The following is a 23,330-nucleotide window of genomic DNA, read 5'->3' on the forward strand; positions in this document are numbered from 1 at the left end:
GGGCGCGCGCCCCACCCGCAGCCACCTCCCCTCCCTCCTCGGTCGCGCGCTGCCCCCTTCCCGCCTTTTTGCCGTCCCTCAGCAGACGGGGCCCGGCGCGGCCGTCATGAGGCGCTGCCGGTGACGGCCCCCTCTTACTCCGCGAGGCCATGGAAAAAGAAAAACCGTTCAAACTGTTCGTGCCGCCGCGCCTGAGCAGCGGCCAAGTGTCTGCAGTCAAACCGCAGGCGAGCGCTCGGGCGACGGGGCTGTGTCAGGTAAACGGCGTTGCCGCCTGCCTTACCGTGTGTTGCTCTGGAGGCGACGGCTGAGGAGGGGGGTGGGAGCGGTGAAAGAGTGGAGGGTCTTCCGAGGAGCAACCAGGCTCTCCAGCCCTGAACCTCCCTCCCGGAAAGCACATGCGTGTAAATACGTGAAGTGTGGGGGCTGAACTCGTTTTTCTGCCAACTGTTGAGATGGGTGCTGGGGGGGTGAACATCTCAAGTTTTAATTTCAAAGACTTTTACCTTTTGTTCCTATCGAAACTGAAAAGAATCATCTTCTTGAGCATCTGTTGTGTATTTTAACTGCATCACCAGTGATAAAACATGTTTGACGTGGGCAGTTCAGATAGTAAGTGGGATGTGCACCGCTCGGATACCCCTGCCAGCTTTGATTTATTGGTCTGGCCAGATCAAGTGTGCAGTGAAATGTGCTGTCTCTATGCTGAGTTATGTGAATTCAACAAGATACTTTTTCATGTTTAGGTGCCTTATGAAATACGTTTAGATTGCAGTGTGATATTCTGACAAGAGATGAGTTACACTATTTACAAGGCAAATTTCTGTGATGCTTTGTAAAATGGAATGTTCATGATAAAACATAAGCAGGTGTGTGAACTGTGCACAGGCATGCAGTGGCTAATAAGTTCTTGTCATCAAAAGCTTCCACATTGGCCACAGCGTAGTCTGTAAAACAATCTATGTAAGACCAACAGTTTGAAAAGCCAGTGTGAAGTAAGAACCACATGAGAGTGCCAAAGCCATTACCAATACCTTGGACTTTGCAAATTGTGGGCAGTTGATTAATTAACAGAAAAGTCTATTTTCATGTTAGCTCATGTTATTTTTCTTCCTGGCTTTTATAATCCTTCTTTACAAATCTACATATCCGAAACTATTTTTTTAATTTGTGCAGGGGTTTAACAAATGCCCAGATGATGATTTTAATTTGCCGTTTGTAATGGGTACGCCAAACCGTGGTGAAATCACTGACCCTGGTAAGCCTAAAATGAGCCATTTACTTGACACATTCTTTATATATTTTTCATATCGTTGTCATTTTTCATGTATTGTTTAACTATTTCATAGCTGGAACCCTTATAAATACAGTCCCACTGTTATTTTTTATTAGATACATTGATCAAAATCTCTTCATGTTTCAGCTGCGATTTCACAGGAAGTAAAACTTGGCTCTGAGGTAGATGAAGAGGTCAGATAAGTATAAACTCTGCATATCTCATTTCCTAGGGCCTCATAATTTGTTCTCGAAACACTACCTAAAGCACTATTCAGTAGATACTTCAGGGCTAAAGGAAGTAGCCAGAGGGGAATAATAATTTTTTGTCTTCTATTTAAAGCTGAGTCACATAGAGAAGGTATTTGTGATTCAGTGGAGAAAAGCCTTTAAATATTAAGGTGATTTTTTTTTTAATTGATTTTTTTTTTTTTTTTAAGGGCCTGGTAGGTCTGTGAGTTTTAATCAGAATAAGGTTTAGGCACTTAAGTATCTTTGTGAAACTGGTTCTGAATATTTTGAAAGGCAGAAGGATTGAAGTCAAAGTATTCTTTGGGAAACTGAAGCAGATTATCCCAATTGCCTTGTCTGGCATTATTTTATCTATAAAACAGTGAATTTAGTGTAGGGGTTTCCTCAAGCATTTGATACTTCTCACAGCATCTCTACCAATGTTTCTCTGCTTTAGTGCAACTCAGTAAAGCTATTTAGTTTTTTTGCAGTAGCATCCTGTGCTTTCCAGATACGAAATGCTGTGTGCTGCAACAAAATGGGACAAATATGCTTGCAGTCCTCCTAAAGATTTTCATATCCCTGAGGACTAAACTTCTTTTAGCCCTAGTAGCTATTAAAGTCAGGACTCTTACAATACCATGGTGCAGCCAAAATATGGGTAGTGTTAGTTGACATCATACCTCAAACAAGCTGCAGATCTGCCTTGTGGGCTGTGTACTATTACCTGCCTAAGCCACTGAACGAATGTTTCTTGTACAGTGCTTTAAAGACGTTCAAAGAGCACAAAGTTGGTTGCTTTTTCTTCCTGCTTTATGTATGAGTTAATGGCAGAAACTTATCACAGGTAGTCCTGGGCAAGATCTCCGAAGCAGTTTAACTTAACTCAGCAGTATCTCTTGAAGTAAGAAGGAGAAGTGGTGCGCAGAATGGGAGGAATTCTGGCTCTACTGATCATTATAGCAAAACTTTTATTGATGGAGTGCATTGATCTGTATCTTTAAGAGTATCTGTTTAGCAATGTCACTGTATCTGAGGGCAGTGGGGTATTTTTCACTTTTGTTTTTGAGTCCTACTTCTTCTGTGATGTGCCAATACATGCACAGAGGATGAATAAAGAATTAAACCTTGGTTCTTGATAAGCTTGTGTCACCATCTGTGGAAAAGAAATTACTCCTGTGATATTTCTAAGAGATAAATACCTATCTACAACATTATTAATTAAATTGCATTTGAGATTAATTTGTGGAATTTGTTTTAATAGAATGTAGAAACAGTGAATGAGTTGTACTCAAAACTCTACAAAGAGGCTGAGAAGATCAAGCGATGGAAACTAACTGTAGAGTCAGAACTAAAGCAGAAAGAAAGAAAACTGCAGGAAAACAGAAAGATTATAGAAGCACAGCGTAAAGCCATTCAGGAATTGCAGGCCAGTATTGTACCATATCCACTGAACGTGTAAAGAGAAAGTTCTTCCTGTTGTAGTATGAAAACATTATTCCTGCGATTAAATGAATGTCCTGGAAGGACAGGCCTGGCAGGCGGGGAGGGGGAGTTGCCCTTTATGTTAGGGATAGTCTGGAGAGTATGGAGCTCTGTCTGGGGACAGGTGAGCAGTCCACAGAGAGTTTGTGGGTCAGGATTAAAGGGAATATAGCTATGGGAGACATTACTGTGGGGATCTGTTACAGACCGCCTGATCAAGGAGAACCTGCAGATGAAGCCCTCCATAGACAGATAGGAAAAGCCTCACGCTCGCAGGCCCTTGTTCTCATGGGTGACTTCAACCACCCTGACATCTGTTGGAAGGACGGTACGGCCCGGCACAAGCAGTCCAGGAGGTTCCTCGATTGTGTAGAAGACAACTTCCTTCTGCAAGTAATAGAGGAGCCGACAAGGAGAGGTGCCGTGCTTGACCTCGTGCTCACCAACAGGGAAGGTCTCGTTGGAAATGTGACGCTCCAGGGCAGCCTTGGATGCAGCGATCATGAGATGCTCGAATTTGAGATCCTCAGGACAGCGAGAAGAGCGTGCAGCAAGCTCACTGCCCTGGACTTCAAAAGAGCAGACTTTGGCCTCTTCAGGACCCTGCTTCGAAAGGTTCCATGGGATACAGGCCTAGAGGGCAGAGGGGCCCAAGACTGTTGGTTGATATTCAAGTATCACCTGCTGCAAGTTGAGGAGTGTTGCATCCCAACCAGAAGGAAGCGCAGCAGGAGGGCCAGGAGACCTCCTTGGATGGATAAGGAGCTCCTGAGGAAAATTCAATTGAAAAAAGAGGCTTATAATAAGTACAAGCAAGGACAGGTGGCATGGGAAGAGTACAGGGATGTTGTCTGGGAAGCTAGGGACCAGGTTAGGAAAGCTAAGGCCCAGTTAGAATTAAACTTAGCTAGAGGTATTAAAGATAACAGGAAGGGATTCTACAGGTACATAGCAAATAAAAAACAGACTAGGGAGAATGTAGGCCCCCTCAGGAAGCTCTCGGGAGAACTGGCTACATGGGATTTGGAGAAGGCTGAGGTTCTGAATGACTTCTTTGCCTCGGTCTTCACTGGCAAAGGCTCTGACCAAACCACCCAAGTCTTGGAAGGCAGATGCAGGGACTGTGAGAATGAAGACCTTGCGCCCACTGTAGGAGAGGAACTGGTTTGAGACCATCTTAAAAATCTGAACATGCACAAGTCCATGGGTCCTGATGAGATCCATCCGCGGGTCTTGAAGGAGCTGGCAAATGAAGTTGCAAAGCCCCTGGCCATCATATTTGAGAAATCATGGCAGTCAGGTGAAGTTCCCGATGACTGGAAAAAGGGAAATATAACCCCCATTTTCAAGAAGGGGAAAATGGATGGCCTGGGGAATTACAGACCAGTCAGTCTCACCTCTGTGCCTGGCAAAATCTTGGAGCAGATTCTCCTGGATGGCATGCTAAGGCACATGAAAATCAACAAGGCGCTTGGTGACAGCCAGCATGGCTTCACTAAGGGGAAATCCTGCCTGACCAATTTGGTGGCCTTCTCTGATGGGGCTACAGAACTGATGGAGAGGGGTAGAGCAGTTGATGTCATCTACCTGGAATTGTGCAAAGCGTTCGACACTGTCCCACACGACACCCTTGGCTCTAAATTGGAGCGACATCAATTTGATGGATGGACCACTCGGTGGATAAAGAACTGGTTGGATGGCTGCACGCAAAGAGTTGTGGTCAATGGCTCAATGTCCGGCTGGAGACCAGTAACGAGTGGCGTCCCTCAGGGATCGGTGTTGGGACCGGTCTTGTTCAACATCTTTGTCGCTGACATGGACAGTGGGATTGAGTGCGCCCTCAGCAAGTTTGCCGATGACGCCGAGCTGTGTGGTTCAGTTGATACCCTGGAGGGAAGGAATGCCATCCAGAGGGACCTCGACATGCTTGTGAGGTGGGCTGATGCCAACCTCATGAGGTTTAACCATGCCAAGTGCAAGGTCCTACACCTGGGTCAGAGCAATCCCAGGCACAGCTACAGGTTGGGCAGAGAAGAGATTCAGAGCAGCCCTGTGGAGAAGGAATTGGGGGTGTTGGTTGATGAGAAAATGAACATGAGCTGGCAGTGTGCGCTTGCAGCCCAGAAAGCCAACCATATCCTGGGCTGCATCAAAAGGAGCGTGACCAGCAGGTCGAAGGAGGTGATCCTGCCCCTCTACTCTGCTCTTGTGAGACCTCACCTGGAGCATTGTGTGCAGTTCTGGTGTCCTCAACATAAAAAGGACATGGAACTGTTGGAACAAGTCCAGAGAAGGGCCACGAGGGTGATCAGGGGACTGGAGCACCTCCCGTATGAAGACGGGCTGAGGAAGTTGGGGCTGTTCAGCCTGGAGAAAAGAAGGCTGCGTGGAGACCTCATAGCAGCCTTCCAGTATTTGAAGGGGGCCTATAGAGATGCTGGAGAGGGACTCTTCATTAGGGACTGTAGTGACAGGACAAGGGGTAACAGGTTAAAACTTAAACAGGGGAAGTTTAGGTTGGATATAAGAAGGAAATTCTTTCCTGTTAGGGTGGTGAGGCACTGGAATAGGTTGCCCAGGGAGGTTGTGAATGCTCCATCCCTGGCAGTGTTCAAGGCCAGGTTGGACAAGGCCTTGGGTGATATGATTTAGCGTAAGGCGTCCCTGCCCACGGCAGGGGGGTTGGAACTAGATGATCTTAAGGTCCTTTCCAACCGTAAGGATTCTATGATTCTATGATTCTATGAAATATTTAAGAATGTTGCAGAGGCTGAAGTAGTTTTGAACTTTCAATGTGATGACTTCAAAGAAACCATTTTGCTGGATACCAGTGACCTATGGCTCTACTGTTATTAAAGGAAAAAGTAACATTTTGGTTTCTAAAAATAATTTTCCTCATTTTAACAATATGCATTCCATCTTTGTATTATTTACATGCACATCATACTGTGAGTGTACTGAAACCTGTTCAAGACTGAGTAAGTTTTCATCTTTCTTGTAGCTGTAAAGTATGCTCATGCTGTTTTCAACATATGCAGGAAATGCACTCAGCTTTATCCTAGTTTCTAATCTTGCTGGTAGTGATGGACAGCTTTGTGACTGAAATACATATTTAAAACTATTTATTTGTCTTTCTTTTTTGTTGTTGTTTGTTGGCATTGGTTCTGTAACAGAGTTGTCTCTGATTGCTTGGCTTTTGCTTTGAGAAAATGATTATTCTGAGAAGGGGTGTGCACCTGTAGTGTGTGAATGTGTGGATGAACAACATACCTGTGAGGGTTTCAGTTACTGGTAAATTATTGTTTATTGTTATGTCTTTCATGCCAGCTGTAACAAAAGATGGCTCAGTATGTAGTGCCTGATAAAATGGGTTTTGCTGTCTTCTGATGCAGAAAATTACTTTTCCATATGAGATCTGAGAAGTGAGAGTGTATTTCTAGTGCATTTTCCAGTAACAGTGTGTTTTTTTTGTTTGTTCCCTATGAAATTAGTTTGAAAATGAAAAACTAAGTTTAAAACTGGAAGATGAGCTATCTGAAAATAAAGATCTCTTAAAAGAGTAAGTAATACAGTCAGATATATTTTTATGAAAATAACTTGTTTTCATGCTGAGAACTGTGCTAGTAGCTGTTAAATTATAAAGCTCGTCAGGGCGTTTACAGTGTTAGTACTTAGGTATGCAAAGTACCGTGCATTCCTGTGATAACATACTTTGGTGTTTTTTCCCTGTTCTAGAAACAGCGCCTCAAAGCATTTGTGTAACCTGCTTAAGGAAACCTGTACTCACTTCACAGAGAAGTCCACCAAATGTAAATGCTGTTTAAATTTTGATTTGTTGAAGTAAAGGTACTTCCAGCTTTCTCTAATCTAACAAAGGAAAGAAGCTGTCATTCCACTGCAAATCTGTTTCCTGGTTCAGATAAATTGTATGTGGCTCTGCATCAGAGCAAGATTAGAAGTGAAGCCATAGGACTAATACACATATGTTTTTTGTAATGTTAAATCTAGAGGGTTTCTGAAGTCAGTATGACAGTTTGCTGAAAGGTTACATGCCTGGAAGCTATTTAGGTCTCTGAATACTGCTACTGGTTTAAAGCAGTGTAAGCAACCCTTATTAGCCACTAGCCGCCACTTGAGAGGAGTGCAGGTCTCCTAAAGTGTTGTAAGTCCACTGGTGTTCTTCAGTCCCATCCAGATACCTTGAATATGTTATAAGATATGTGAGGTGGAGATGAAATATTGTTACACTTCTGTAATGTCAGTTCTGTGGTCTTGGGTGTCTGCTGATGGGAAGAAATTCAGTGCTACACCTTGTATTACAGTTATTCAAACATTATCATTTTTGATCCATTAATACTCAACAACATTACTCCGTCAAAATTTAAATATAGTCATATAAATTGATCCAGAATTACATCACAGAAAAAGTGAGATTTCAAAGGATATTTGAAAGCTGAGCTTGCTTGATATTTCAATGGAACATACATTTTGCACAGATTATATAACTTTTAGCACCCTGATTTTTAAATAAGAGCCTGTAATTACTTTTCTAATTTATTATGCTGTTTAAGTGTAAGGGCTTGGACAGCTGACATTCTTTTTCAAAAGGAAAAGTGTATGTTCTTACTTTGATAGATGAACATGAAAGAGAAGAAACCAGACAACTATATGAGGAACTTAATAACAACGTTGAAGTAAGTGATGTAGCTTGTAACAAGGCTCAGATGTGATCTGAGTTATATGGATATGTGGAGCTGTCTGAGTTACATGCATATCTTGAGATACTGTTTGTACAGAGAATGTCCTGTATTGATAAAGCGATTAGAACAGTCACGTGTGATCCAAGAAGTCAGATTTTCAGTCCCTTTTCAAGAGTAATTTTTTGTATCGCACAGAGCATCGTAATGGGATAAAATGCAGCAGTGTTTGGGGTGGATGTCGATACATACCATCTGCTTAGCATTAGGTGACTGCCATAACTTCTGTCTGCTTTCTGTGCTCTGTTTCCCCTACCTGATGATTTCACAGCATGGCTGAGGTTGGAGGCAACCTCTGGAGAGCCTCCCCTGCTAAAAGCAGGATTGGCTAGAACAGGTTGTGTTCAGTCAGGTTTAGGGGTCAGGTGTATTAGGCTTATTCTATTAGATAATTTTATGTATTTATAATAGAAGAATGCGGGACATCATTGTCTGGGAGTAATGAACCTGATATTAAGCAGGGTCAGAGTGTCCGTGCTATAATGTTTAAATATTAATTATAGGTTGCTGTGACAACTAAGAAAAGGAAAACTCTTCCATTGTGTTAAGTATCTACAAACACGGACCAGTAAAAATGTTTGTTCCTTGAAATTGTTTAGACCTTGAGTACAGAAATTCTTAAACTTCAAACTTTGAAAAGTTAAAGTATTCTGTTAAGTTTGTGCTTTGAATTTCATTTATAACAAAATTTCTCCTACAACTGTAAATGAGCTTGTAACACTGTTTACAAAGCATAAACATTATTCTTCATTACTGAATATACTTAGTTTTATATGAACTTACATATTGAGTTTTATTTTTAGAGGATGGTAGTGGCATTTGAAGAGCTTCGTGTGCAAGCAGAGAACACCAGAGTTGAAATGTGTTTCAAATGTGAGAACTGTGTTTATTGTTTTGATGCTGCAGGATTAACACTTTCATACTTCATAGATTTATTGCATTCAGTTTCAGGGTTTCAGGACAGAAAGATACAAAGTGCTGAGGTGGTGAGCAGTTAACACTGACAGTTTGGACCCACTTCTATTCATGCTGCCTGCTTTTAGATGCCTGATCCCTTTTATTGGTTTTCCACTGGGTCAAATTTGAAACTTTATTTTTCAAATAGTCACTCAAAAGTCTTGAGTTTTATCTGTGAAGTACAAGTGTATTTAAATGAAAATGCACTAGTGGGCAGCCACAGAAATTTTAAGTAAATATTTGCTTTCTTTACAATATTTTGTGCCTGTTTCATTTTTGCGTGTGCATTTATGTTTGTTTCTTATACCAAACTATTAACCAATTAATGGAATAATGGACTAATTCTGTGGAAAGCTGGCACAAAAATTATTTTGTCTGATTAGAAAATAACTTCAAGCATGACCTCAGCAGTTACTCTTTAGGAAACAACTTATACAGCAAATGATAAGCAATCTTAAACTGGAAATTCTATTTAACTTGGAGTATATTTTAGCTCGTGTATTAACTGTGGATATTACTGTTTCTCACAAGTAAAAGAAGAAGCAGAAAAAGTGGACAAGCTTGAAAAAGAATGTCAACTGGAAGTCAGTGTGAAGGAAAAGCAGGTTTGCTCACTTTTACAATCTAGTATGTACAGCTTTAGTTTTGAAACAAATCTTGTGGTTTCTTTAATATTTGAACTCTTTTTTGGTTTTGTGACTGATAGCTCAAATGAAAACAATTATTTTAAAAGTGCTTAGTTGTTTGTAACATATTTGTATTTTGGAAGGGTGAAATGAAACTACTGTATCCTAACAAGGGATAGTTTAGTGACAGGATTTAAAAACATCATGTAAGGGCTGGATTCTCTTTTTGTTCTCTATGCGTATATTTGCCTTTATCAAGTTGCTTGTGTAGAAGCATAAAATTAGCAAAGCAGCCATCAGTCCTCATAGCTAAGGAAGGTATGGTTCATCTCTGGTAAAAGGAAGGTGTGAAGAAGGATTATAGTGCATATCAGATCACAGGCTGGTAAGAAAGTTTAGTAATCTGAGATTAGAGTAGAGTTTTGTATTGGTGATGAGGTACTATTAGGGAAAGACTAATCAATTTGAGGAAGTTAGTTGTGATAAGAGTTCTTAGTTTGTAAGCAGCAGTCTGAGAAGCTGGGCACCCATCTGGGTCTGGGAAGGTCAAGAGTTACTGTTTTTTTCTGAGGATGGATGAACAAGTCTATGATTCTATGATATTGCAAAGGGACAAGGAATGTTTCTCAGGATCAGTAGAAAGGACAAAAAAAAAATTAGCTGGAGCTGCATTTAAGTCAGATTCCACTAACTGTAGTTATGTTCCAGTATCTTTAGTCTATTGAAATTAATATTTTGAATTTGAACTGTAGAGCTTTTTCATGCCGAGAAATGTGACTTGGTCAATATTTGGCTAGGATTGACCACCTTGTTTAACGTGACTGGCAGTAGTATGTTTCTAGTCACACAGAGTGCACAATCAAAATGAGAATCTGTCCTTTTTTATAGACTTCATGATGATATTATTTTAATTTTGTCAGATTTCAGCTCTTACCATACAGAGTGATGAAAAAGATGATATAATAAGAGATATGGAGATTCAGCTGCAGGAATCAAAAAATAAGATTGCTGACTTAGAAGAAGCAAAAAGTAAGAGCTCTCTCTGCTGCATTAGCATGTAGTTAGTTATAGAAGTATAGGGAACAAAATGATGATAATTTTACCCTGTTACTAGTCAGCAGCAGAATTTTGGGTCCTTGCAGGCCATATTTTTGTGTGGAACAGAAACTGCTGACAAACTATGACATGAATACTTTATTTAACTTTTGTTCAGTTAAAGGAATATATTGATCTGTAAAATAGGAATGCAAGCATTTTTTAGTAATTCTCATCTTTTTGTTAAATTTAAGCATGTATCTTTCTGCTTAGGACATGAAGAAGAAATGTTGAAGGAGTCCCAGATCAGTCAAGAACATCTGAGGGCAGAACTGGAAGAGGCCAAAGTTTCATTGAGAAAAACAGAGGTACAGCTTGCTTATAGCTTTCTAGTATAAATAGATTAGATGACTAATTGCATAAATAATTAGTGATACTTTAGATTTGAAATAGTTGTAGCTGTTTGTTGCAAAACACCTTTGGAAATGATATAATTCCTTTGAAGGTTGTTCAAAAGAGCTTAGAAACTGAATTGCAGACTGCAGTGAAAGCATTAATTGAGATGACTGGAGAAAAAGAAGCACAGGTGGAAGAATGTAAAAAAACTAAGGCTTTGCATGCATCCCTGAGAGAAGAGTTTGAGACTTCCATTTCCAATTTGAAAAGCTTGCTGCAAAAAGAGCAAAATAGGTAAATTAAACAGTTTCAATTCCAAGAAGGATGTAATAGGTAAAACCCTAGATTACAGAGCTGCTGAGGATAAAATGTCTCCAGAGAGGGAGACTCCTCAACCTCCCTGGGCAGCCTGTTCCAGTGCTCTGCCACTGCCAATGGAAAGTTTTTACTCATGTTGAGGTGAAACTTCTTGTGTTTTAGTTTATGGCCATTGCACCTTGTCCTGACTTTGTATTATCCTTTAAGTTGCAAATGCAGCCCTTTGTACTATACTTTTTTTTGCAATTACCATTTCCTTAGATTGGAGAAATATCACGATGAGTCAAAGCTGCTGACCTTGGAGCTCAGAAATAAATCTGCTGAACTAGGTAAGGTTTATAGAAAGAAAGAAAATGAGCTAGGTAATAAAAATGGTTTTTGGTTTTATAGCACCCTGTACCTGTCAGGAATACTGAAATCCATTTTTACTTATCTGACTCCCTTTGGTAGTTGTTGTAGCCGGCAACAGTCTCACAGCAGTGCTGTGCGGAGCTCTAGTAGTAAGACCGTAGGTGCATGGATTCTCCTGGAAGTCATTTTGGTCTCTCTGCACTTTTCCAGTTAAGACCTGTTAGGTGATGTTACACTGTTAAGCAGCAGATTCCAGGAATTTGTTCTGTAGCTTGCAGCAGGGACACATCACTTACATTAAACTTTCCTGCAGAGCACTCTCCCCATGTTGGATGCAGAATCACACTGACAGCAGTTAGTTTTAAATGTTTAGATCTTCACTGCTTACCCCCCAGAGGAAGAGCTTTCTCTTTAGCACTGTTTTCCCAGTGTGCAGCATGTGTCCCTAGTCCTGATATGATAGATGAGAAATAGAATTTTATGTCCTTGTACATACTGAGGCCATCTAAGGAAAAGCATTCCAAAGTTAGCTGCTAATGCTTGATTGGGACAAGGTAAGATGTGACCTCAGAATTCCAGAGCAAAAGTGTATTTGGTGTCCAGTACTTGCAAACACCACCAGTAATGTGAAAGTATCTATAGAAAACCTTTTGAAGTCACCGGTAAGTGATTTGTTTTTTCAAAATATCCATGTGATTATTTTTGTCTGGAAAAGTGCAGATGTATCAATACTTGGCGATGACTCCATTCTGTCAGTCCACAGTTTGACTGTGGAAAACACAATAGCCTCTGGATTTTATTGAAGACAAATCATTACTTTCTTTTCAAATATATATTTGCTAGTGTCTTTCTGAATAGTTTTTTTTCAATTCTACGTTTCAATTAAGTCCTAATTTAGCTTTACGGTTTCTGAACTTAATTCATCAAGTTTTGAAAGCTGGGTACTGCAGAGGTATAAATGCTTTCTACTCCTGCTAAATATGTAAAACTGTTTCTGTTCAATTAATTTTACATTACATGTGCCGTAGAAGAGATGACTAAACTAAAATGTGACAAAGAAATGCAACTGGAAGAGCTGTCAGAAAAACTGGTAAATGTTCATTTTATTAGTCTCATGGGATTTGCTTTTCACCTGAAGTCTCTCTTGCTTTGGAAGGATCTTAAGTACCATATAAAAACACTGTCTAACGTGCTTTAATGTTATTAATCTTCCTTACCTGTTTGGGGCTTTTCCTGTGGTGAACATTAGCTCAAACCTCATGAGCACCATGCGAGTGAAGTTTTAGGCTGAGGGATCTACTCATTTTTGGCAGTAAAGAGAATTACTTCACAAATCTGTTGTGATTGTTTTGCTGTTTGTGGGGTGTTAGTTATGGTGAGGCACCCTCCATACTAAGAAAACATTTAAGAGTCTGCAGAAAGGTCTTTTTCGGAGTATAACACCCTGTTCCATGTATTCCTGTTAGAGTGTTCTATTCTTACTTACAGGGAAGTTTCCTGAGGTATTTAGATCTGATCTCTGTGAACCCTATAGCACTGTGAAACAGGCCCATTTTCTCTTATGAAGTCTAAGCTATATATAAAGTACAGTTTTTAGACAGGATTATTTTTGTTATGATCCGTATTTACAATTCTAACAAGAAATTCGATCAGCTATAGACAGATAGAGTGAAAACAGGTTTGCATTTTACCGTGTTTTTTGTTCCTTAATGTACTGTGCATTGAATTTTCTGACCTGAGATTCACTGACGTTCTTAAACAGGGAAAAGTTGAAGCACTTCTAGTGAAGAAGCAAGATCTTGAGGCTACTTTAGAAGATTTGCAGGAGAGAGAAAAAGAAACGAAAAACATTCTCCAAATCAGAGAGGTCTGAATAAAGAGTGATAATAACATGTAATTAATAGTTATGTCACACTTTATCACTTGTATAGAAGAATGTAAGAGATACCACATAGTCACACCAGTGCTCCACCCTACACTCTGCTCATGATAATGACAGCAGAAGATACAAAGTAGAAGAGTCTGACTGCTATCTATAGTCCATTGCCTTCACCTTCCTACAGTAGCTCTATTAAGAATGTTTGAGGACACATCCCTGTCAGTTGTCTTTGCTATCAGTTTATGGAATAATTCCTGTTCACCCGTACTCATGCTCCTCATGCTCTTTGTCTCCAGAGCCTTCTGTGATAACGAAATTCCTGTAGTCCATTATGTGTTGTGCCTGGAAACTAATCCTCCCCCCCTCCTCTTCCCTGCTCCCCTCACCTCCCAACAACTGCCTGCCAGTGCCTGTGGTATCAGTATATCACCAGTTATTTGGAGGAAACAGTATTCAAAACATTTCTGTATTATGAGCTACACCACATTACAAGGTTTGCCTTAGCTTGTAATGGCAGCAGATTTCAGAGGGAAGAGTTTTGCTTTGTGGTTTGAGATGCATCCAAAATATGTGCTTATTCTGTCACTGCATTTCTGTGGGGTTTTTTATTATTTTTAGGTGAACAAATGTCTTTATTTAAATTTTAAAGTTACTTTGGTCAGTAACTTTGCAGACTAGTTGGACTTATAATAGTGACACAGTTAGTACTTGTATCAGTTCAATATCTAACACAGCTTCCTCATCACCCCAGAGAGATGTAAAGATACATGCTGGCTAGTTTATGGCATGGATGTCGTTTTGTTTTGTTTTGTAAAGCTTTGTGTTACTCTTCATTTCTGGTAGCTTTTGTGACTTGTAGTTTACATATCTATAATCAAAACACTTCCTTTTTCTTTTGCAGAAAGAAATCCAAGATTTGAAAGTCCAACTGAGCAATACAGCTGAAAAGGAACGAAATTATTTAGACCACTTTAAGGCCCTGAACACAGATCTTCAACAAGAGGCGTATGATTATGGTTTTTTTTGAATAGTATTAAGGTTTTTGTGTGTGTGTGTTACAAAGAAGTTACTTTGATACACAATGAAATGATCTATGGTTGCTTTCTAATGAAAGTTGAACCTGTGCACATAGTATGACATCTGTTACGTACTTACATTTATAAATTTGTCAATATGGGACTGGACAGTGGGAAGTAACATTTTTGTACCGGATAAATTTAACTTAAAAGGAAATTATAAAATACATGTTCTTAATCCACTGACCATTTGTTTTAAGTTAGGCTAAAGAATGAACAACTGACAGCATATATCAATGAGCTTTCATTAGAAAAAGAGCAGATAACACAAGAGAAAAGTGCTATGGCTGCAGAACTTGAGAAACTGCAAGAGAGTCATGAGGCAAGTTGTAAAATTCCAGCTGTTTTTAAAGGACAACATTCAATTTCAAACACAAATCATGTGGGAAACTACAATATGACATGGTTATTTAGAGGATCTGAACTATTTTTTGCGTTTAAAATATAAAGGAAGTACAATTGCCCTTGTGAATAAGGAAGGTCAAGATGCTGCTTAAGATGTCTTTGAATTTTTTCAGATGGCTCTGTGAATTTTATCCATCTTACTTCCATGGGTCTTTCTTTAGGATAGTAGGAAAAAAGAAGAAAATGCAAAGCAGTTAGTTGAAAACCTGGAAGAAGCAAATGGCCAGCTAAGGCAAGTAAAGCCAAATATCAATGTACATGTCAGTAAAGGATGTAGACTCTGTTCTTTCTTCACAGTTCATTTCAATGTCGTGTTCATATGCTGCTTTCTCTGATTTTTAGTTTAATCTTCTTAGGTGCTATAGCTAAACAGAAATTAGTATTGGCCATGCAGAAGTTTCTACAAATTAGCAATACCTATTGTTACAGGAACCATTTTTGCCCTAGCTTTATATTATGTACAGAGAGCTGTCCTGTTCTGCATTAACTTAGGGTGGAGTAAATAAAAATAGACATGAAAGGTTATGGAGTGAATGTGAAAAGTTAAAACTGGTTCGATGTTACTCTCTGAAGTAGTCTCCGTACCACCAGCCATTAGACAGGCAGCCTTCATGTTTCATAGATGCGTTACGATATTACAGATTGAAATACAATTTTACTCAAGTAAGAGGAACATCTTTCCATATTTACAAAAATCTGTCCAGTTAGGACACTGACTTCACAGTCACTTTGTATCTTTTTAAGAACATTTTCATAGAACAATTTATGAAGTTTCTCATCAATATTAACAGCTCTCCTTAGAAAATAAAGTATAAATAGCAGTAGTGAAAAGAAGTTAAAATTATTAAATAAATATTTACTGATGCTTTTTAATTTGGCATTTAGAAATGAACTGGAGTCTTTGAAGGAGAAGATGGCAAAGAAAGGTGAAGAGATTAAAAGTAAACTGGATGAAAGAGAAGAAAATGTATGCCATATCCTGTGCTTTATCATGAAAATACATAAGCACATCTTTTTAACACCATAATGGTTTTCAAAATCTTACTGTAAAAATCAAAGTGTATAATTCTAATTCCAGGCTAAGAATATTGAAAATGAAATGTCAAGAAAGGAAAAGCAGCTGAAAATTCTAGAAAATAAGGTATGAAAATTTAGCTTTGCATGGATTGTTGAGAACTTCATACGAGATTATTGTTACATTGTGAATTTACTCCTTTTTCCTTTTCTTCCTAAACTCTGTAACCACTGAGGAACTGGGGCACTGCTGCTAATGCTGGTGGTACTGGGCTAGCAAAATCCTTGTAGTACTTTATGGTTGAAAGTCCAGTCATTGTCACATGTGTTTCAGTCCCATTGGAATTAATCAGACTATGCAAATGCATGTTTAAGAACATTAACAGTAATCTCTAACACAGAGAGTAATTTTTTAGGATCTTATTAACTAAGGTTTCAAATACCTTTTTTAGTTGAATAATTTAAAGAAACAAGCAGAAAATAAGAACAAATGCATTGAAGAGTTGCAACAGGAGGTATGTACAGTTGTTAAAATTCACATATACATAAAACATGGTGTTTTGTGGTAACTTTTCAATAGTTTTTGTCTTATGTGATATCTTTAGAAATATCTATGTAATTTATAACATTTCTTAACTGAGTAAATCAAGGAGTCACCTTTGGAATGACTTGATCTTTCAATTTATCCTTCTGAAAAATCCAAATGAAGAAATAATAACTTTATTGTAATACAGTACATGGTATCACAGATATCCTTAGTTTAGTGACCTATCTCAGTTACCAATAGTAGAAAGGAATTGTGCATTAGGACAAGTTGTTAATAACTGTACTGTAAAAATGTATCACTTGTATTTTTTTTGTCATGACATCTGCACTTTTTTTGTCAGCAGCATCTTGGTTTTTTGTCCCATTGAGCACCCTCATGTTATTCTCTGCTGTTGCCCATGAGGAGGCATTCATAAGGTCATCTAGTAACAGTATTATTCAAGTGAGCATGAGCACTCTTTTGCTTAGAAAATTGATCTGGAACCTGAACTGCACAACAAAAAGGGAGTTACCTGCTTGCTGAAATCTGGAATGAACATTCCAACCTATTTGATGCAGTGAAATCATTACATAGTTCTATGAATTTATTAAAGTGTAGTGTTTGTTTTACTTGATTTTAACAGAATAAGCTGCTGAAAAAGAAAATTACTGCAGAAAACAAGAAGACAAGTATTTATGAAGGGAAGGTGGGTTTAAATAAGTATGTGCAAGAGGAGGGTAAAGCATAAAGACCGAATGTTTGAAGTCCCAGTGTAATTAATGATAATAGATGTCAAAAATGTTCTTAATTAGTTTACGGATCTGGGATACAGATTTTTACAGGAAAGAGCCCATGAGGTGTTTCCAGTTTTAATCATTGGACACTGCCAGGGCTATCAGACATTTATAATAGATGGGCATCACATCTCAAGGAATTATGTTCCTAAGCAGTCCCTTTTTTTTTTTTTGATTGATAGTGCACTGAACATTATTGAGTAATACCACCCACTGAAACAGAGGGGAGCCTTGAGCTTGAAGACTGTGTTATTGACAGAGGTGCACAAAACTGGTGTGGTCTGACTTTCCCATTGTGGTGATGCCATTGTTTCTATGATCATTTTCTAACTCACTACAGGCCAAAGTTCAATTCTATGAAAAATCCTGAACACTAAGTAGGGAACAGTTCAATCACATGCCTGAAAAACAGCAGAGTTGTTCTGCTTGAGCATTAGAGGTAAAAATAAATTATTGGCATATTTGTTCCTGAACAAATAACAGCAATAATTCTGCATTCTCAAAAGGTGAATAAATTAGAGTTAGAGATGGAAAATATGAACAAGCAACATAAGGAAGCAGTTGACATCTATGAGAAGGACATTGAAGCAAAAAAAGTAAATGAAAATAAACTTCTTGAAGAGGTGAGAGCTGTTAATTTTACTGCAACATTTGTAATATGTTGCTTTTATGGAGCTGTATCAACCAGAGTCTTGCTCTTACATAGCAGTCTTATCAACATAAATGGAACTTCTTCTAGATGATTTTAAGGTCCTTTCCAACCCTAACTATTCTATGATTCTTGTGTATGCAATGCTTTAGTATCTTAGAGCCATAAGCTGAAGCATTTGTATATGTCTTTTAGGAATAAAAAGCCAGTTAAAAAACCTTTTTTGTCAAGGTATTGTTCACAGAAACTCTGTTCTTGGTATAAATACTGCATAAGCAAATTAGACTAACTTTTCCCAGTATTTTTCTGCCCTCACTTTTTGAATGGTAATATCTAAATACATGAGGGCAGAGGGCTTGAAATGGCTGTGTGGTTTGAAATTACACTTGTCTACCCCAGGGGAATGGCTGTAGTTTTAATCTAGGTTTATTTGCCTATTTTAACATTAAATCCGTGTAAAAGATGTAAGATTTGAAAAGCATCTTAAAATCAGATGAAGACTACACTAAATGAGATTTACATTGTAGATACATTGCACCCCCAGGAATAAAAAGTAATGAAACTAAGATTCTTTAAAAAAAAATGTTGTTGATAATTGTTCATGAATTAAATGAAAGCTGTTACTAACAGGTAGAAAGGATGAAGTTGCTTGCTCATGAAGCAGCTGCAATTCAGAGAGAAACTGATATCCGATGTCAGCACAAGATAACTGAAATGGTGGCACTTATGGAAAAGCACAAGGTAAGAGATGTGACTGATTTATGTGATGTGTAATGTGTAATACTGTGCCACGTAAAAACCTATAAAACCCAGAATATTACAGATTGGGAAGTGAAATTTCTTAATAAAGGCTCGAGTCCAGAAAATAAAGTTGAACATATGCTGACATCTCATCTAAAAATAAATTCATATTGTGAATACATGCTTTACTGGCAGATACATTGCAGTTATCTAAGTTTTTCGGATGTTTTTGGTTTAATAGTCAGGCTTCCTTTGGTACCATCCTAATGCCATGTGGTTCAGTATCAGTTTGGGGTCTTTCAGTTGGATCACTTTGGGACCTTCGGCAGTTTAACATATGTTAATTTACGTTCCTAATGACTCTGGTTTGCAGTATATTTAGCAGGTACCATTAATACAAATAATAAGGCTTTTATGTGCTGGAGCACATACCACTGCCTAGAGACAAAGCATTCTTTGTCAGCCCACAGAATAATACTGCTTCTGCATTTTCTGGTTCACAGTTTCTGGTGAAGTGTCAATGTTAATAGCAATTTTCAGATGTTCAGAAGAGCATTATTTGAAAAAAGGAGTAATGTTTTATTTAATGGTAGATCTGTAATTCGAGCGTTTAGTCATGTTTTGAATTTGTTGTTTGTTTTTTAACATAGTGTGAATATGATAAAATGGTTGAAGAAAAAGATACTGAATTAAAACTTTATAAAGTAAAAGATCAAGAGCAGTTCTCATCAAAGAGAGCATTGGTAAGGTGAACTCTTTAGCGCTGAGTAATTCAATGGAGGGGCTACTGTCCTGCAAGTGTAATACAATTATAAATATCATATTAGACTTCTTCCTGTTTAACACTTGGGGGTTTAAGTGTCTGCTTTAGTGGAAGAGAATAGTAAAGATCAACCCACTAATTTCTGTTTGCTGTTATTTACAGGTTTTATTCTGTGCATTAAAAAACCACACCTGTTCCTAAAAATACATCTGAGTAGTTGTGCTTTTCTGTCTGCTTTTGCTGATAGTGTGTCATGTTTTAACCTCACTGAATAAGAAACGTTTGTATTAAATAGTTTGGTTCCACCTGCCCCCCCTCATTCTCACAAGTGTTTGAAGTTCTTACCTTGAACAGATCTGGTCAAGTGCCTGTTTCTTAGTACCTTAGTTTCTTACTTTTAAAAACAAACTGAAACAAAACTTCAAATCTAGAGTTGCATCATCCTCCCCCAGCTGCTTCTTTGATCATCTCCTATTCTAGCAATTGAATCACCCCTCAGCATAACCTTATGAACAAGTAGCTCTCTCATACAAATGGAATTTTCTTTTGTTTATAAGGAATATCACTATTAATTACTGTCTCATTTTGCACCATGATCTTTTTTCCAGGTTAACCATAGCTAATCCTATCCTATCTAATTGTTTCTAGGAGAATGAGCTTTTATGTTTGAAAAGTGAACTGTCATCCCTTAAGGAACAACTTAAAGCAGAAATTGAAGAGAAGGTTTGGTTTGGTTTGGTTTGGTTCGGTTCAGATTAGATTTAGAAGTTTGGGTGACATGCTTGGCCTGGTCTTGGGCACTGTAATAATGAGAGCTGTGAAGTGCACTTTGATTCCAAGTCTTGCTCTCACTTGCTGTCTGATTTCAAGAGCTTGATGTTCTCTGAAGTCATTATGTCTCATTCCTTGTGGTAGTGAGTGTTCTGCATTACTCCTCAATTAGTAATATTCTATTAGTAATAGAAAATATCAAAGATTTCAACAGCTGAATTCAAATACAGTATTTACTTCCTATCACAACTCTTTTTAGGAGAATCTTGCAAAAAAAGCCCTCCAAAATATGGTTCCTGAAAAGGAGAAGAAGCACAAGGTACCTTTAACCTTATCATAAATTAACTTCAGATTTTGGTAATATTTATACATGTGCAATCTAACTGAAATTCATGATAAATAGTCTACATTCCACAAAAGAGTGAAATGCTTTTAATTTAAACCTCTTTCATGTTAGAAAATACAGACTCATTTTGCTGAGACTCCTAAACGTCAATTTGATCTGGACTATGAATCAATTAATGTAAAGAATAAAAAGTCTCCAAACGATATTCCTACAAAAGTCAATGTGATGGAAAAGACTAAAATGCCTCCTCCAGTATCTGCAAAGAGTCCCCTGGGTAGTCCATCATTCAAGGTCTGTAACTCATAACAGTGAATTCGTACTTTTCTGACTGAATTTCTTATGTCTGTGTAGCTGCTTATTTGTTTTTTGTTGGGATAAGCAGGGATTTAAAGGGTAGATAGCCACAAAACCCAAAAATGTATTCCATAAGGATATCAAAAAGCAGCTTGTTTAAGGGCTCCTACTGTGTGTAATTTTCCTTGCTCAGTTCTTTAACTTGTCTATTACCAGTAACAGTTTTTGTCCTAGAGGGACTGTGAGTTGAATAATTCCACTAGAATTTTTTTACTTAAAAATGGTGTCTCTTTCAAAAGGCACATTTTTTCTCTATGGAATAGAAAATAGCTTGTGTTGCTGTAAAAACTGTCAGAGTATTCCTGGATGCTTCAGCAGAACTGTAAAACCTCATGTAAAACCTGTCAGCAGCTCACACACGATGTTTGTTTCTGTTGTTAAGATACAACTGCCATTTTTCTGTTATCCTTTTAAAAAAGGATTGCAGGGTTCTATTTCAATGTTTCTGAGGAGTTTAACTTCTAGAAAAAGAACTATTTAAGTAAAACCAATTTTGTTCTTGGTGTCAGTAGCAGTGTCTTTCTGGAAGCTTATTACTGCAGTTTGTTTGATGGCGTTTCCTTAGCTGTTAGTTACAGGCTGTATGTAGGAGCTACAATTCAGAATACCCTGAGTTTCTGTAGGTAAGCATGAAGAAGTTAAATACAATCAGCTGTAAAACTCAGTTCTCCCACAGCTTCCTGTTCATTCTCCTTGTTTGGCAGCAAAAAAGGGACTTTTTTCCTTTGTCTGGGTTTATGCCCCACATTCTGGATAGAATGATAATGAATTGTTCCACAGCATGTCTCTAGTCTTCCTGCACTCAGTCTGTAAACTGGGTTATGAGTTCGGGTTTTATGTTCTATAATCGACACTGAAAATAGAATGAACAATTACAAGTATACTCTTTCTCAGGCATACATAATAAAGACTCCTCCAGTACAGAAATTGCAGAGTGAAAGCATAAACATGGTCTCAGAGCAGAGCATGAGGAAAAAGCAGAAAGTGCTGCTCCAGCTGGACACGCAGTCAGACAGCTCTGAGCACAGTGACCTCCTGGTAAAATCCGACACACTGCTATATATAAGAATGTATAGAAAGCATGTGGGGTTCCAAGACAATATTTATGTGTATATTTGTATTTCAGTGTTTCTCTCTGGAACTGCATTTCTATGTACAGAATGAGTAACTCTATGAGAGACAGTACTGCTATAAGAAGTCTATTCAGTCATAGAATAACATTTTATATTGTTTTTATTGAACTGTTGAGGCTTCATAGTAACATCCTAACTTTTATTGAATACTCTAACACACACACACACACACACCCCGGAGAAAAGGAAAAAAAAGGATAGTTTTTGCACATAGTTTAAGTAACTTCTTTTTTTTTTTAGAGCCTAGTCTCAGAGGAAGAAATGTTTAAAAAACTGTACAGGGATTATCCTCAGGCTTCACAATTATATACCATGACACCAAAAAAGGTACCTTAGCGTTTGTTTTCACAACAAACCAGTTACTTAAATGGATTATAGGAGCTACTGAATGACTTAATTTCTCTTCTTAGAAACCAGCTGCATTAAACGTGAAGACCCCAGGCTCTGTACTGAAACTGTCAACCATGAGGAAGATGCGTGAGGCAGGGTGGACAGCAGTTTCCAAACTGGACAGAAAAAGGAAAATGAAAGAAGCTGAGAAGCTCTTTACTTAAAATGACAAACTGACCAGTGCCCTAGCATGGTCTGATGAGTGCAGCCACGGTAGTAGGATTCTCTCAGAGTTAATACATTGTTGCATTTTCCTGTCATACTCAGTATGTTTAATACTACATTTGTTTCCTTTATACACATAAATGTTCGAGATATGTAACTCCATCCACCTGCAGAGCAGGTTTTGCATTTCATCCCCTACACTACACAAAGTCGGTAGACAAATCAGCCCATTTGTAAATGTTGAGATTGGTATAACTACATAGAAAGCTGTTTCAAAATGAAATACAAAAGTCTGGCATTAGAAATACTGGTTTTAGAGAAATACCGTTTTGTTCTTTTAAATTTATTATCTTAATACGTAATTCACAAAAGGATATCACTTAAAGAAATCTTGAAGCTGTTAAACTGCATGTGCTTTTACTTGACATCATCTTGCTTTTCTGTTCGTTTTAAATGTTACTAGAATTGTCTTTTTAGACTGTTTTGTTTTCAGTAGCTCCTATTTCAATATGTTAAAACAGTTTTGAAACTTTTACATTTGAATTTCCAATAGAGCTACTTCAGTTCAAAAAGATTTTGGCTTCATGAGGAAAGAAATATGTACATGTTTTAAGATTGTAAAAGCAATGTTAAGATGTTATTAAATTGTTTGTCTGAAACATAAAGTGTGGGACCAAATGTTGCTTTCTGGATAAGAACACAGATATAAATCACTAGGCCGCCTTCCTATGGACTAACAGCTTCTGCCACTCAGGCATAATAGTTTAGAACAACATATATTTCTGTGTTAATCCTTGATTAATCCTAGTTTCACAACAACAACCTGCTCCAGAGCTTAGAGACAACAAGAAAACTACAGGTACATCTTAAATTACTGTGAAAGATTAAAATCC

The 23,330-nt window shown here is 38.1% G+C and overlaps 1 protein-coding gene across 1 annotated transcript; it reads left to right on the top strand.

Annotated features, from left to right (window-relative positions):
- Window positions 1-20: 20 nt before the first annotated feature.
- On the top strand, window positions 21-23,102 carry SYCP1 (synaptonemal complex protein 1). Its single transcript, XM_062605401.1, has 31 exons — window positions 21-257; window positions 1,177-1,258; window positions 1,424-1,470; window positions 2,771-2,935; window positions 6,483-6,550; window positions 6,727-6,800; window positions 7,627-7,685; window positions 8,552-8,621; window positions 9,237-9,310; window positions 10,252-10,360; window positions 10,640-10,734; window positions 10,872-11,056; window positions 11,342-11,409; window positions 12,460-12,521; window positions 13,194-13,298; window positions 14,212-14,315; window positions 14,591-14,708; window positions 14,953-15,023; window positions 15,677-15,758; window positions 15,870-15,932; window positions 16,258-16,320; window positions 16,975-17,037; window positions 17,632-17,748; window positions 18,405-18,515; window positions 19,166-19,258; window positions 19,927-20,001; window positions 20,309-20,368; window positions 20,507-20,686; window positions 21,644-21,787; window positions 22,123-22,209; window positions 22,293-23,102. Exons 1-31 carry the CDS (start codon window positions 150-152, stop codon window positions 22,434-22,436), a joined length of 2,946 nt encoding a protein of 981 aa, XP_062461385.1. The 5' UTR covers window positions 21-149; the 3' UTR covers window positions 22,437-23,102.
- The last annotated feature ends 228 nt before the right edge of the window (window positions 23,103-23,330 follow it).

Source organism: Pezoporus occidentalis, unplaced genomic scaffold, assembly GCF_034315485.1.
Source record: "Pezoporus occidentalis ecotype Australia unplaced genomic scaffold, CSIRO_AGI_Poc_V1 ctg92, whole genome shotgun sequence".
NCBI classification, from domain to species: domain Eukaryota; kingdom Metazoa; phylum Chordata; class Aves; order Psittaciformes; family Psittacidae; genus Pezoporus; species Pezoporus occidentalis.

Coding starts and splice junctions, on each gene's coding strand:
- SYCP1 (XM_062605401.1), top strand. CDS start 150: ATGGAAAAAGAAAAACCGTTCAAACTGTTCGTGCCGCCGCGCCTGAGC. Junction 7,686..8,551: donor AACTTAATAACAACGTTGAA/GTAAGTGATGTA, acceptor TTTTATTTTTAG/AGGATGGTAGTGGCATTTGA. Junction 17,038..17,631: donor CAAGTATTTATGAAGGGAAG/GTGGGTTTAAAT, acceptor CATTCTCAAAAG/GTGAATAAATTAGAGTTAGA.